The 15,138-nt window shown below is 58.6% G+C and overlaps 1 protein-coding gene across 15 annotated transcripts in view; it reads left to right on the top strand.

Annotated features, from left to right (window-relative positions):
* Positions 1-7,887: 7,887 nt before the first annotated feature.
* Positions 7,888-15,138, top strand: part of TCF3 (transcription factor 3) — an 81,907-nt gene continuing 74,656 nt past the window's right edge. For 14 of the 15 annotated variants that reach the window (XM_074808838.1, XM_074808841.1, XM_074808843.1 and 11 more), the window contains exons 1-2: positions 7,888-8,008; positions 10,516-10,617. In XM_074808838.1, coding sequence (XP_074664939.1) covers positions 10,543-10,617 — 75 coding nt within the window. In that variant the 5' untranslated portion in view covers positions 7,888-8,008; positions 10,516-10,542. The remainder of the gene's footprint in view (positions 8,009-10,515; positions 10,618-15,138) is intronic. The other variant, XM_074808847.1, reaches the window with a different exon arrangement.

Genomic DNA, 15,138 nt, shown 5'->3' on the forward strand with positions numbered 1-15,138 from the left:
GTCCTTTGGCGGAGGAAGCATCTGTGCACAGGGATGAGCAGCACCCCTGTGGTGGCCGGGGGCTGGAGGGTGCCCTGCTCTGCTGTGGGTGCTGCAGGGGCAGCCAGGAACAAGGGACACCCCCAGAGAAGAGGGGGACAGTGTGGCCAAAGGGTCCGTAACGGCTGGCCGAGCTGCGAGCCAAGCCCAAAGCCTGTCCTCGCCAAGAGCCCATCCTTGTGGCAGCCCGGCTGCTGCACCATCACGTAGGCTGGGAGGGAGCTGGGACAAAGTCCCTGTAACGTGAGATATGGGCGGGTTTTAAAAAAGGAAAAAAAGAGTTTTGAGGCCCTTTCTCTCTCTCCCTGTTGTTGTTGTTGTCCATAAATAATAATTAAACCACCATTTCCAGCCGAGGCCACTTGTTTTAAATTTCCTGGCTAAAGTGATGTAACAGCTGTGCGTGATGCAACGCCATGTGGAATGCATCATTCAAGAAACCAAAAACAAAATTGCCTTTCTGTCCAAATACTCGACATATCTCCTTTCCCCAGCCCCCGGCTCGGGGGTCCAGCAGCCTCCAGGTCTGGGCTGGGCATCCCCGATGCTCCCGCAGGACCCAGCTCTGGGTGCCCGGTAGCTGCAGGAGGACAGAAAGGGGCAGCTGGGCGGGGGGGGCACAGGGGGGGAGGCAGCTCCCTGGTCCATGCCAGCTGAGCTCCAGGTCTTTTTTAATTAAAAATGTTAAAAATCAAGAACTGACGCTTTGCTGAGGACAGATAAACCTGTGTAAGTCTGGCACGGACCCTGCAATGGAGCAGAGGGCAGTGAGCTGCTTCTGGGAGGTTCCCCCATTTCCTCCCCCTTTTCCCCCCTGGTTTTTCCCTGCCCTGGGGCCTCGCTGCAATGGCCAGGGTTGCCAAAAGCTGCTGGTGGCTTCAGTGGGGCTCCTGCCACCCCCACGTCCCCCGCACTGTTGCTGGAGGGATGTGGGGGACTCCCTGGCTCAACCCCCTCCACAGCTGGACTGTCCAGCAGGGTTTAATCTGCCCTCGGTTCCCTACTGCTACAGGCAAAAATAAACTCTCTGGGATGCCCATGACCGTCCCTCTGCCCCGTTCCCCTCCCTGCCCCCCCCCAGCATCGTGGCTGTCCCATGCCCAGCACAGACTCTGCTCCCATGGAGCCCAACCTGCCTTCGAAACGGGGCTGGCCAGAAAGGACAGGCAAGAAAGGGAAGAAAAAGAGGAGAAAGGGAAAGAGAAGGGAAAAAAAAAGAAAAAAGAAAAAAAACCCTCCGAGGTTGCAGTGGGAAATCAGAAGTCAGAGCTGAGGCATTTCGGCAGCCGGGGCTGGAATGTCTGACTCACACTGTGACTAAATGCAAATATGAACTCAAACTTGCTCCTTAAAGTCGTCGGGATCCAGCACGAAGCCTCGAGCTCCCACTGGCCCCCTCGCCCCGGGACTCCCGGTGAGGTGGCCCGAGCGCAGCCGCATGCTGGCCCATGTCTCGGTGGCTTCAGGGACGGGCGGCTGCGGGAGCATCCTCCACGGTGGCAGTGACGAGCGATGCTCCGTACCTCCCGGTTTGATTCACCTCCCTGAAACTGAAACGAAGGGCGAACCCGGGGGCAAGACGGCACCCCCAGACCTCGGCTCTGGGCGGGAGATGCTCACCCGGTCCTGCCCCTCGCTGTCCCCCACGCCGAGGGGACCTCCTTGGGCTGCCCTGATTTTTAGGGCAGGGGGGCTTTGCACAGGGACTTTGCGAGCCACCAGCCTCGCTGGGTGGTCCCGGCCTATCCATCTCCTCCGTGCCGGACCTCAAGTCCCTCGCGGTGCAGGTGGCCGTCACACGGTGTCCCCGGTCATTAATAGGGCAAGAGTCTGGGTCCCAAACGGGGGGAGGTCCCAGCAAGCAGCGCCGTGCTCGGGGAATCACATCACGCCCTGGAAAACAGCCCTGCTCGAAGTGAATTCCAGGGAAATGGGGATTTTGAGCCAGTATCTTTTTTTTTTTAAGCCTGTTTTGTTGCCCAGCACTGATCTGAACTTTCATTCATTTTCAGTTTTGTAAGAGGGGGTGGGAGGCTCTGAGGGAAGCGGCAGTGGCCCGTGGCCCGCAGCCCCCGCCGGGCTGGAGCCTCCCCCAGGCATTGCCGCAATACTTAGGCTGGACCAGCCCAGCACTCCCAAGCTCTCCCGGCCAAGGACCGCAGTGAGCCGTTCCCAGACCCTCCCGAAGCGCTGGGAGGTGACATGGGGACAGTGACAGGCCAGGGTGGGGGCTCAGAGGCAGAACAACCTGCCCCAAAGCTGCCTTTGAGCAAGTCTCCATCCAGCCCGCTTCAGGTTTCAGCCTTTTCTTCTGCACCAGCACCCTGCAGACAGCAACAGGTCCTGCACCTCCTCGGTGAGAAATTAAACAGCTCGGCTGGTTTTGGGCTCCGGGAAGGAGGCTGGGACACTGGGCAGCCCCCCCAGCTCAGGCAGGTTTCTGGCACAAGGTTTCCAACCTCCAAACAAATGGGGATGCTGGTGTGGGCTGATGCATCTCCAACTGCACCTACGAAGGTCTCCGAGGGTTTCACGTGAGCAGAGTTTGGCCCTTCCATCATCACACAGAGGGGAAACTGAGGCACAGGGACCAGGGCCACAGAGAAACAGACCCAACCAGAGTAACCACTTGTCTTCCTGTGGAGATGGTGCGTGGCTCTGCCGGCTGTCGGAGCTCGTGGCCTCTGTTAACTTCTGCCTTGTTGCATGTAACAACCGGCCCAGGCCTCAGCGGCAAGGAGGAGGCGGCCGCGCCAGGAGCTGCACGCCCATGGCCGGCTGCTGCAACGGCTCTGCTTTGCATGTGGGGAGCAAGACCCAGGGCAGGGAGTTCATCACGGCTGGAACTCAGAGCTGGCCGGAGCCCCTGGACCTTGGTCAAGGGCTATAAAGGGATGTTGTTTCTCTGCAAAACTCATAACACAGGGAAATCCCCAGAGCGGGAAGCAGAAACGCCGGCGCTGCGCAGGCTGGCGAGGGCACCACCACTCCGCCACCCCCCCCCGGCTGCCAGCAGCACTGGTGCTTATTGATATTTTATTGCTTTTTGTTTCTCTCGCTGCGGTGCAGCAAACACGGCGTTGCGCTGTGGGGAGGCAATTGATGGACCCCGCGGGTGATTTGGCTCTAGCGGGATTTGTTTGATTCCTGCAGAATTATTAACTCCCCCGCACTTTCCAGGGCTGCCGGTGCCCTGTCCCGTGTTACAGCCAGCGCGGACCAAGCGGGGACCCAGGGCTGGAGCTGCTGGAGCTCAGGCCCAGAGGACGGGAAGGGACCCTGGGAAGGGGACAGCGAGCAGCCCTGGAAGCAAAGCTGAGGGACATCGTCTGCGTTACATGCAGCAACCAAGGGACTCATTTCACAGATCACAGAATCCTCTAGGTCGGAAAAGCCCTTGAAGCTCCTCCAGTCCAACCATGAACCTCACCCTGACCGTTCCCAACTCCACCAGATCCCTCAGCGCTGGCTCAACCCGACTCTTCAACCCCTCCAGGGATGGGGACTCCCCCCCTGCCCTGGGCAGCCCATTCCAACGCCCAACAGCCCCTTCTGCAAAGAAATCCTTCCTAAGAGCCAGTCTGACCCTGCCCTGGCGCAGCTTGAGGCCATTCCCTCTTGTCCTGGCGCTGGTTCCTTGGCTCAGGAGACTCATCATCCCCTCTCTGCACCCTCGGCAGGATGATGGCAAACCCAGCACGGGTAGAGCTGGCTGCTGGGGTCTGCACTGGATGCCTGGGGCGTGGCTGTGCTGCTCCAGCCCCTCCAGCACTGCCGGGTTCACCACCAGCTTCCAGAGCTGCAAAGCCCTTCTCAAAGGTAGCAAATGCCTTTGCCACAACGGCCACTGCTGCTCCGAAGAGGGAGCATTGCACGGATGGGGTCTTCCCCTTCCAGCAAGGCTTGGCCAGGAGCTGAGCCCCAGGGGATAACCTGCCCATGGCGGAAGGTCTCTGTGCTCTCCTTCGGATGGTGCCTGCCCTGGAGCCTCCTCCACACAATGTTTTTTGCCTCTGGCATCACCAGCTTTGAGTATTGCAAGAGTCATTGTGAAACTGTGCTTTATTTAAGCCACAGCTCTTGGTGTCATAGGACTACAATACAACCTCAGCTCCTTTTACTTGTTTATTAGCTGTATGTTATTAGCACTAACAGTTGTGAAGATGATGAGACCTGCTATCCCCATCCCAGAATTTCAGGGGGTGGAAACAAGGGGATCTTGAGATGTTGCCCATGCACAGCACTTGCTGTGTTTATGCTGTTACACACGGGCAAGGGGCTGGGGTTGGCTTGTATCTCGCATCACGAGGTGCTCAGGGGACGTCGAGGTTGCTCCTGAGCCTGCAGGCTCCAGTGCATCTCCAGGCAGGGAATGTCACCAGAGCCCCTCCAGTGCCCTGGATGGAAGTGTCTGGGTGGCATCCCCGTGGTACCCCTTTGCATACCCCCCCCCATCCCTTCTGCTTCCTCCTGCCCTACACCAAAATAGCCCAAAATAGGAAACTGAGGGGGCCGCACCATGAACTGGAAGTGGGAACTTCTCAGCTTCAAGAAAAAAACATGATACTGGAGGAGTTTTAAGCCTCCCCAGTTCCCCACAGGCAGACCTGGGGACACGCTTCTTGCCACAGTGCTGCCACCAGGAAGTAGGAGCCTTCAAAGACAAATTCTATTTTCAACATACACAAAGATGCACAGTTTCCAAAACAGTTCAGAGCAGGAAAATCTCCCCACTGCTTTCACCCCACAACGTCCCAGCCACCGATGCCCAGGGAAAGCCGGCGAGGCTACGCTGACTCCTGCCTGCCACAGCTCTCCATCACGAGGCTTTGCACAGCCACTGGCGGCAGGATAGCTAGGCTCTGAGGTTTAATTACAATTGTTGACAGGGAAATTATGGCCACACACGCAAAATTAGAATATAATTGTGTTAGGGAAACGTTTCATCTTCTCCTTGTCATCCCCAAGAGAGGAAGGCAGAGGGGGAGCGAAGAAAGAGGGGTGATGCTGGCAGGAGGTGCAGGTAGGGGGAGAGCAGCCAGGCTCAGGGTGCTGCAGGGCAACAGCAGCCCGAGGGGCCATCAGGCACTGAGAAAATGCAGGAGAAAAAGGTGAATGGCCTCCTTTTATAGAGCAGCAGCTCACGAGGCAGCGCTCCCCTTCCTTTGGGAGCAGGGGGAGCGCATAGCATGGGCAGGGGGGTTGTGTCTCTGCCGTCCCTTTGGCCCGGGGCTCAGCCTCGTGCCAGTTCCCAAAAGCAGTGGCATGCAATGGCCAGCCCCATCTGTGCCCCGCACGCCTTTCCACCCCGAGCCCAGGCAGTGATTCCCTGAGCCGGGCGCTTTGCCCAGGGCTGGCTGCCTGTGGGGAAGCGGCAGGGCCGAGGGTGATGCTCAGCTCACCCCGGATCGGTGTGGGATGTGCCCGGGGCGGCTGAACCCCACCTCCCAGGGGAGTACGCTCCTCTCGGAGCAGGGCAGATGGCTGACGGCTCCCCCTTTGCACGCCTCAGGCTGCCACCACAGCCAGCACCTCGCTGCCAGCCCGGATACATCCCCATCCTTGCCAATTGGGGTGGGGGCCATTCTCACCCTTGGGAAGGTCCATCCCCGATGACAGGAGATGACTTTGGTCACCAACCCCATTTAAATGCAGGCTAATCCTTTCAGCTTAAAAAAAAAAAAAAAGCCAAATCACCCAAAGGTCCAGGCAACAGCGGGCTCAGAACTCTGGCTGAAGAAGGGGGTCAGACAAAGTGACGATGAAACCAGCCTTGCTGCCCAACGGCTTTGAAGCTGACCAGGCAGGGCAGGAGCAGCAGGTCTTTCCCAAGGAGAGCGCCCGCGCCAGGGCGGGGAGCAGCCCAGCTCCTCCTCGATCCCACCGTCGGACGATCCCTCCAGCCATGCCGGTGTGGACCTGACACGGCGAGGTAACCCCCCGCCCGCTCGCCCAGCAGCCCCGTGCTTCTGCCTCTGCCCGAATCAACGGAACTGGGGACAAAGTGCTGGTTCCCACCACGACGTGACCCGGAGCAGGGAAGCGATGTCGGGCTGAGGAGAGCACCCGCTCCCCCAAACCCAGCTCCCCTCTCCCCAGGTGGCATTTTAAAAAGCCACCAAACAAGCGAGGCAGGCGAGCAGCTCCCTGGGCACCAGGACAAGAGGGAATGGCCTCAAGCTGCGCCAGGGCAGGGTCAGACTGGCTCTTAGGAAGGATTTCTTTGCAGAAGGGGCTGTTGGGCGTTGGAATGGGCTGCCCAGGGCAGGGGGGGAGTCCCCATCCCTGGAGGGGTTGAAGAGTCGGGTTGACCCAGCGCTGAGGGATCTGGTGGAGTTGGGAACGGTCAGGGGGAGGTTCATGGTGGGACTGGAGGAGCTTCAAGGGCTTTTCTGACCCAGATGATTCTGGGACTCTGTGGAAGATCCCTCCAAGCGGAGCAGCCTCCCTCGCTCCCGCTGAACTGGGCGGCCACCCGTTACACAAGGTGCCGGGGCTCGTGGGTCGGCACCTTTGATACAAAGCGCCTGCCGACTGGCTTCCAAGCGCCGGCACCTGGCTGCAAAGTTAAACCGGGCGGGTAAACGGGCGGGAAGATGTAAAGATCTGGATATCAAATACGGACTTTACATCCCAACACCCGCTGCGGTGCCGGGGGCCGGCCGAGGCTGCGGGCGGGCAGCAACGTCAGCGCTGCCCTGGTGCCCCCGGTCCGGGGGTGGTGGGGTGCCCTGTGGCGGGGTCTCGACGTCCCCAGCACCGCGGGGGGTGCCCGAGGCACCCCGAGGGGACGGTGGGGTCAGGCCGCGGCCCCCGTGCAGCGCCAGGGTGGGTCCCACCGGGCTCCTCCAGCCCCACGCGTGGGGCTGCGCCGGGTGAAGCGACCCCAAGGAGGGGCACCGAGGGGACGGCCAGCTGGGAGGCGGCTGCGGGGGCTCGCGGAGCGCCGCCGACCCCGCGGCGGGACCCCCACCCCGGGGCGGGCCTGCGGCTCTGCCCGCCCGACCCCGCCGGGGGCCCCGTCGGCGAAGCGTGGGGGAACTACGGGCGGCGACGTGAAACAGCGAACGCCCCCGGCCGCCGCGCCCCGCCCCCCCGCGCTCAGCGGGCGGGGCCCAGGAACTAGTCGCGCTCTGGTTGGCCACGCCGTTTGCCACTCGGAGCTGCGGGGCCCTCCCGTTGGACGGCGCCCCGCGGCCTTATCAGTCCATCTCCCGGAGCTCCCGTGTCGTCACGCTCCTTCCGCCCCGCCCCTCGGTACTGCGTCTTCCAGCCCCCCTCCGCCGGGAAACATAGTTCCCCAGTCGGGGTGGCGCCTCCGCGCCCCCCTCTCCCCGCTGCCGTCGGGGCCCGTCCCGCCGCAACCGGCGCCGCCCCGCTTCCCCCCACGGCAGCACGGGGTGCGTGGGGAGCGGGTGCCCCCCCCAATCCCCTACTGCCTGTGCGGGCGGCGGAGGGATACGGCGGCAGGGGGAGGCGCCCCGCCGCGCAGGGGCGGGGCGGGAGGGAGGGAGGCGTGTGCGAGGCGGGGGGGGGGGGGGGGGGGCGAGGGGGCGGCCGCCGCGTCTCGCGCCGCCGCCGCCGCCGCGGGGGGACCATGCGGAGGCAGCGGGGCCGGCGGGCGCAGCAGCAGCAGCGGCGGGAGGCGGAGCGGCCGCGGCGGCAGCAGCAGCGTTAGGACCCGGGGCGGGGGGTGGGTGCGTGGTGGGGGGGGTGGGGGGAGGCGGGGGCGCGGGGCGGGCCGGGGCGCACGCGCCGCCCGGTGCGGGGCGATCGCGCCGCTTCGCTACATTGTATCCGCCGGCGGCGCGAGAACAATAGGCGCCGCCGCCGCCGCCCGCCGGCCCTGGGCGCCGCGGCCGCCGCCCGCCCGCCCGCCCGCCGCCCCCAGCCCGCCGCGCCCGCGGGACCTTCATGCGCTTCCCCTCCCCCGCGCACGCACGGGGGGTGCGCGCCTGCCCCGGAACAGGTAAAAAAAAAAATAATAAAAAATAATAAAAAATAATAATTATAATAAAACAAATAAAATAATAAAATACGGACGCGCTTCCCCCGGGGCTGCAGGAGCCGCTGCGGGACTTCGGGCGCCGGCCCCCTCCTTCCGCGCGGGGCTGCCCCGGGACGGGACGGGGCTCGGCTCTATTGTCCCCGGCGCCGCCGGCTCTCGGCAAAGTTTGCCGGGGCCGGGGGAGGGGGGGGGCGGGCGGCGGACGGGGCGTGCTGGGGGGTCCCGACGCGTGCGAGGGTGTCTTGAAGGGGGGGGGGGGTGAGGGTTCCCCCTTCCCCACCGCGGGGGGGGCCGGTCCCCGGTCTTGCTGCGAACTTCAGCCGGGCACCCCCCTCCTTCCCCACCCGCGGGCCGGGGGCTCCCGCTCCCCCTTCCCGGCTCGGGGCACACGGCGGCGGCTCGGGGCGTTGCAAAAGTTGGGGGAGCGGACGGGGGGGGCTGCTTCGACCTCCCCCCGTGGCGTGGGGGCAGCCCGCTTCCACCCGTGGCGGGGGGGGGGGCGTAGGGCGCCGCTTCGGCCTCCTCCCGCCACTCGGGGGGGGGGGGGGGGCAGCCCGCTGTGACACCCCCCCCACGGCGAGGGGGACGGCTGTGACCCACTTCGCCGCCCTCCCCGCAGTGGGGGGGGGGAGGGCAGCCCGCTTACCCCCCTCCCGGCGGGACCCGAGGCCTGGCAAGGGGCGAGCGAGGTCCGGCCCGGTTGGGCCCGCTTCGGCCTGGTCCGGCCTAGCTGGGCCCGGTCCGGCCTGGCTGGGCCCGCGCGTGTCCCGGAGCGGCCGGGCTGCACAGGCCGCGCCGGGAGTTGAGGGAACCGGAGCCGGTCGGGGCGGCCGAGCCTTTGTCCGAGGCGAGAAGGTGCCGCCGCCGGGCCGCGCTGAGGAAACCCGAGCGGGACGGGGGGAGCGGCGGACATCTGCTGCGCGTTAGCCCGGCTTCGGCGGGGCCCCCGGCCGCCCCTTGTTCCCCCCGGGTCAAGTTTTGCTCGGCCTTTGTGCTGCCGGGGCGGGTGAAGCCCTTCCCGGGCCAGGGCAGGGCGCTGGCTTCGCGGGGAGTTAAAAATAGGAGGCGGGGGGGGAATAAAAATAAAAGCCCGGACTGAATTGGGGGGGGGGGGGGGGTGTATTGTTCAAGTTGTCCGCGATCTTGGCGAGGGCTGCCGGTCGCCTCGGGGGATGCGGGGTTTGGGGGGGCTGCTGAAGCGATGTATCTGCCCCCCACCCACCCCCCCTTCCCTGGCAGCGACCGGGGGCGCGGGGGTTTCTCCGGGGTCTAACGGGGACGAGCTCGTCCCCCCCGACCCCGCCGGAGCGGTTGAGGCAGCGGGGCAGTCGGTTGGTAAAGTTGCTTTAAAAATACTGACCAGATGCATTGATGACACTTAAAGAAAAGGCTTTTTAAAGAAGAGAAAAAGAAAAAAAAAAATCCCCTGGCTGTTTTTTTATAGTGGCAAAGGGTTTTTACATGCTGGGCTGATTTCAGTGTTTTTTTTAAAACTTCATTGAAATGTGGTGGCTGAGCCGGCACAGCCTACAAACGCTTTGGATCGCATGGAGTTTTTTTTTTTTTTTTAACCTTATGATTAATGAGTTAAATTCATTGGCCAGCTGCCCTTTGTAACCATGAATGAGTTCCTAAAAAAAAAAATAGGCCAAAAAAAAGGAATCTTTTATCTCATCCCAGGCCTCTCTTCCTCCCTCCCAAAGAAATATTTTTCTATCATAGTGAGCTGGCCAAAAAGATCAGTCTCCCTTTAAAAAAATAATCTGTAAAATTAGGAAGAATAATATTTACCTATCTTGCAAGGTTGCCTGGAGGGCTTTATTTTTGCAAAACCCTCCAAAAACAAAAATTTTTTTTCCAGTCCCTTTTGGGAGTGGAGAGGTTCAGTTCTCACCGGGTACGGCCTGGCTGGACATCCCCAAATTCAGCCCCTGAAAAAGCAGCTGCAGGTGCTCGGCAACCCGAAGGAAAGAGGCGTAAGATCAGATCTTTTTTTTTTTTTTTTTTCTTTTTTTAAACAAAACTAGGCAAGGACAAGAGAGCCTCCTGCGGGGAGTGAGTGTGGGGGAAGGAGAGGGGGCGAACCGAGCCAGACAAGCGCCTGAGTGATAACTTGCCTGAACCCTTTGATAAATGAGTTGACTCTTTTTTTTTTTTTTTTTTTTTTTCTTCCCCCTTCATTCGCCACACGCCAGGAACAGAATTGGCCCGAACTAGTGGAATTGGCAGCAAAAAACTAACATACAAGTGTGTCTGGTCAATAGAGCGCTTGTTCCTGCCTCTGGGTGCTATGTGAGGACTCCGACTGTGCTCTCAGCGGAGGAGTTGGATGCTGGAGACGCGCAAAGGATTTTTCTTTTCTCGCCCCTTTCTCTCTCGCTCTGTCTTTTTAAAATATTCATCAATGGGGTGGGTAGTTTGCTCTAGTCATTAAAATATCTCTTTCCCCTCCCCCTCGCTTTCTCTAGGACTGCCACTGTTGAGTCTGTGGGAGTATGAATCAGCAGCAGCAGAGAATGGCTGCAGTTGGGACAGACAAAGAGCTCAGTGACCTGCTGGACTTCAGTATGGTAAGCGAGCACGGCCGGGGGGCTTTAAAGGCCCCGGGGCTTTGCCTGTGTGCAGTGTTTTGGAGCTGCAGAAGGGAGGAAATGTGAGCCTGTAAATTGGACATGATGGGTTTCAGATGTGCTGTGTTTGTGTGCGTGCACATGTGCTGCAACTTGTTTATTTTCAAGTTAAAGCAAAGCCTCTGCCCCCCCTCTCCCCCCCGCCCCCTTTCCCCCACACGTATATTGGTTCCTTGCAGGGAGCACGGAGAGGTGGGTTGGGGTTTTTTGTGGATGGGAAATTCTGGGGAAATGTAACGGAGTTGTGTGTTCTCTGTTTAAATGCTCACTGCGAAATGGGCTGGTTGACTTGTTTCCGAAGCCATGCAAAGACGTAACTTCAGTAGCTGATTAATCAGGCTTTTTTCCTCTCCCCAGATCCAGACTATTAAACTTTTGCTCTCACAGGTTATTTTGTCACAGTTTGAAATGTGTCCAAGCTCTCCAGCGCATTATTTTTGCAGGAGTTGGACACTTGTGTTCCCCACGCTCTGCTCTTCTGTATCCTGGAAAACTTTAGCTGCGTTTAGGAGCTGTTTATTTTCAAAGAAACAGGACCGAAGAGTTCCCTGAGAAGGGTGTGCACAGCTCGGAGGGAGGAGAAGTCCCTTCTAGTCTTAGCAAGGCGAGGGTTAGTCCCCGACACGTCCGTCTGCGCTGCCGTCTGGGGTCGGCGATGTGCCCCAGAGTGTGTGCTGTGCGCTGGCTGCACCGGTGCTGGCTGTTGTTGGCAGGTGACTTGTGGAAGGGAGAGCTTGTGTTCAAAAGAAAATAACTTTCTGTTGGGTTCCTCTGTTGTGTGCTGCACCCTCATGGCACTTGGAGTGCGCGTCTTGCTTTTTAGATAAGCAAACGTGCTGTGAAGATAGAAAAAACAGCTCCACGAGGAGGAATAACCACGGGTGTTGCTGTTGAGGCTCTGGGCTGTCCTGGGTCACCCAGCCCATGGCCCTGCTGGGCTGATTTTCTTGCTCCTTGAAGAGGAAGGGAGGAAAGGGGGGAAAAGTGGTGGCAGAACTAGGGGCACCCATTGTCCTGGGACCTGTTACGCCTGTGGGAAGTGCTGAGGCTCAGCCACTTTGCTGTTCCCGAGCGCTGAGGTTTAGCAATGGGAAATAAACGTTTTTATACAGCTGGGGCTTGTACCAGTCCCGGCAGGGCTCTGTGCTGGAGGGGCGGCCACTGGTGGGGTCTCTCAGTCCCCCAGAGAGTAATTCTCCTGCAGGAAGAGAGGCCCAGTTCTCCCAGTTTCATGCTTGTGTTGGGAGGCTGGTTCCGTTAAATTACCAGTGAGGTATTTTTACAGTAGCATGTTTTACAGTTGGTAGGGGGACTGCAGTGACGGTGCACATAAAACCTGGAATATGTTCAGGGCTCGCTGGGGAATGGTGTGTGGTTATTTGTCCCCCCCTCATCTCGGAGGTCCTGCGGGTTGGCAGGAGCCCTGGGGGCTTTGAGTCTCCTTTGCTGGAGAGTGCCAGGTTTGGAACTGCACTTTGGGTCAGTAACTCATAATCTGCTCGCTGGTTGGGGCTGAAGTGGCTCCTGCTTTGTTTTTTCTCCCCCTTAGAAAAATATCAAATCCCGCTCACCATTCAGAGCTTTAAAAAAAAACCCCAAGACCTTTTTTCAAATTTAACGAACCATCCTCATTTGCATGCTCAGAGCTGTATTCCCTGGAGGGGTCCTGACCTGTTCCCTCTGTACACAAATGTTTCTGTCCTTGGAGATTAATCGACACCTAACAGTTGAATTTGGGTTCAATTCCAACACTCTTATGCTGGTGTAAACCTGGGAGTGACCAGAACTTGCTCTGTGTTTTGTCTAAGACCCATGGGTTCAGCAGTGGCACCGGGGGCGGCCGCTTGCAGGATCAGGGCCTGCAAATGTCATTTGCCAGCAAATGATTCGTGGACATTCCCTCCAGGATAAGTTGGCCGATGGGCTCCGACGCAGTCTGGATTTGAGCCAGATCTGTTTCACAAACCCTCATCTCCGCACACGCACGCCCTTCCCCTGAGTTTGCATAAAGGGAATATTAACATCTCTCCTGAAGGATGAGTAGCTAAAATGGAAAGCTTCCTCCCTAGTAGACGGTCTTCACCCTGGTGTTGGAAGCTTGTTGTGCACAGTGTGGGTCTGTCGAAGAGGCTGCTCCGTGGGTTGCTCTCCCCGTGTTGTTGGGATGCAGGCTTTTTGACCACAAAGCTCTCTCTTTCAAGTATATTTATATTTTTCTTTGAATAAGCAGGAGTGGGGAGCATTGATCCACTAATCCTTTCCAGGAGAGTAGATGGGAGGGAGGACTAGAGAGAGATTCAGAGCAGCTGGAAGCGTTTGCTTCAGATCAGTATTTCAATTCCTTTTTTTCTAGGGAAAATATGTTCAACCCCAGTAGTCTGTGGTCCAGCTCTGTGCTGTGTTTTACTGTGCAGTGAGTGAATTTTAAGCCCTGGCTCTAATGGGGTTGCGTAGTCAGACGTGAGTTTGTGGGGTCAGTAAATGGCAGGGTTGTGTGAGATGCTGTAAATTGGGCTCACAGTGCCTTCTTTAATAAATTGGGTAGTTTTTGAGCTGCAGAGTGCTCGCCCAAAGCTTTGTGCCAATGTAATTTGCCAATAAGGGTGAAAATCAAAGGAATCTGTAACGTGCATCTAAGTGAGCCGGAGCCAAACACCCAGCTCTGTAGTCTGATCGCTGCTTTGGGGTGTGCACGGCAGCGTGCTTGCTTCTACCTCTGAACAAATTGCCTTTTATAATTGCCCCAAAGTACAGGTAATTTGTAAGCTTTCTTTCACCACCGCTCCCTGGCACTAGTCCAGGACGGGCTTGCAAATCTGGAGGAGAGCTTTCGAGAAAGCATCTCCCGCCTATAGATCCGAGTTGCCTGTTTAACCTATTTATTTGGCCTGGGTTTGGGTGCGTTCTCCTTTGGCCCGTGGTGGCCAGGCTTTGCCACTCGGCCTGGCGGGGCAGAGGCTGCGTAGGGCAGGAGCCGCCCTCGGTCTGCGCCGATGCTCAGCCGCGGGGCGACATCTCGGCTGTGCCACGCGGCCGGCGTCGGTGCGTTGAGGGAAGGTGTGGGCAGGTATCCCGGCTGGGCTGGGGCGCTTGGAGCACAGGGGCACCCCACGGCACGGGAGAGCCGGGATGGAGCGGCCCGGCGGGCACGTGGATGGGGTTGGGGGCCTGTCCGTGCCGCAGAGCGCGCCTGCCAAGCTAGATAGAGGCAGGCGGCTGCGTGCCAGCCTAGGTCTCTGGCAGAAGTGAAATGCTGTTAACAGCCATGATTATTAGCAGAGTATTAACCATATGCTGCGGGGATGCTAGTTGTCAGGGTGGGTTTCTAGCTCGATGAGACGTTGCAGGGTGGGCAGGGGCTTGAGCAGTCACGTAGGACCTGCCGTCTGATTTCACCGCTCTCGTGGCGTGCCAGCCCTCGTGGCTCCAGCCATCGAACCGGAGGTGAAAGCCAAACTGTTACCAGCAAGCGGGGCTCGAGCGAGCTCCCTCTGCCCTCGCCGCTGCTGCTTCTGACATGCTGGAGGATGCTGAAGCCGTGCCCTGCACCCTGCTCCGGCCAAGGCGCAGCGCCTGTGTTTCAATGATAAAACTCTCGTTTTTGTTTAGAGTGAAGCAGTTGTAAAGTTTGACTTTACGCCACAGTGGACGTTTGGGGCTGTAGTTAGGAAGGTCTGTCTTAAATGAACATATGAAATATCCTGCTGGCAATGTTTATTGAGTCAAATTCCCTCTTCTCCCTGAATTAACAGCTGGATACTTTCCATGCTACAAAACAGATTTCAGGTTTTGAGTTCAGGCCTGAGGTTGGTTCAGCCTGAAGTTCATAAGGTGCGAGAGCGGAGGAAGTGAAAACACCTATTTAATTTGAAAACACTGATGTACTGGTAGAAGTACACAATAAATGAAATGCTGCTTGATATTGTTACTTGTGTCTGGCAAATTGCCTTTCTTGCTTCTGAGTTCGCTGGTGGAAGTGTGGGGTTTCTTAGCTATAACCTCTCTGGTGGCCGGTGCGGGCGTTTGGATCTTCCCATGTGCTGGATTTGCATCTTTTAACCTGGGAGAAATGGAGGGAGAAGAAATTCTTTGGGAGGGGTGGAAATTGAGCTACGAGGGTACAAAGAAGTTGTCATCAGCTGTGAGGGAGGCTGGAGATAGGACTTGGGAAACCAAATACAGCAACTTAAGATGGGGGATTTTACATAACCGTTTCAATCTACATTATTCAAATCCAACAAAGGCCAAGTAATAACCCAATTACAGTTCCTCAGACGCTCATGGCTGGGTCCCTCCTCGATGCCTGGGTCCCTCCGGTATGTGCCAGCTCCGGTTCGTCTTCTCCCTTCCCCCCGTTTATTTTTAAAGCAGCATTGAAAAGCAGAAAGGAAATTCGCAGTGGGTGGGTGAACTTTGCCTGTGAGTGACATACGCCAGCGAAGGCAGCCGGCACTTCACGTA

The sequence above is a fragment of the Strix aluco genome, chromosome 29 (genome assembly GCF_031877795.1).
Source record: "Strix aluco isolate bStrAlu1 chromosome 29, bStrAlu1.hap1, whole genome shotgun sequence".
NCBI lineage: Eukaryota > Metazoa > Chordata > Aves > Strigiformes > Strigidae > Strix > Strix aluco.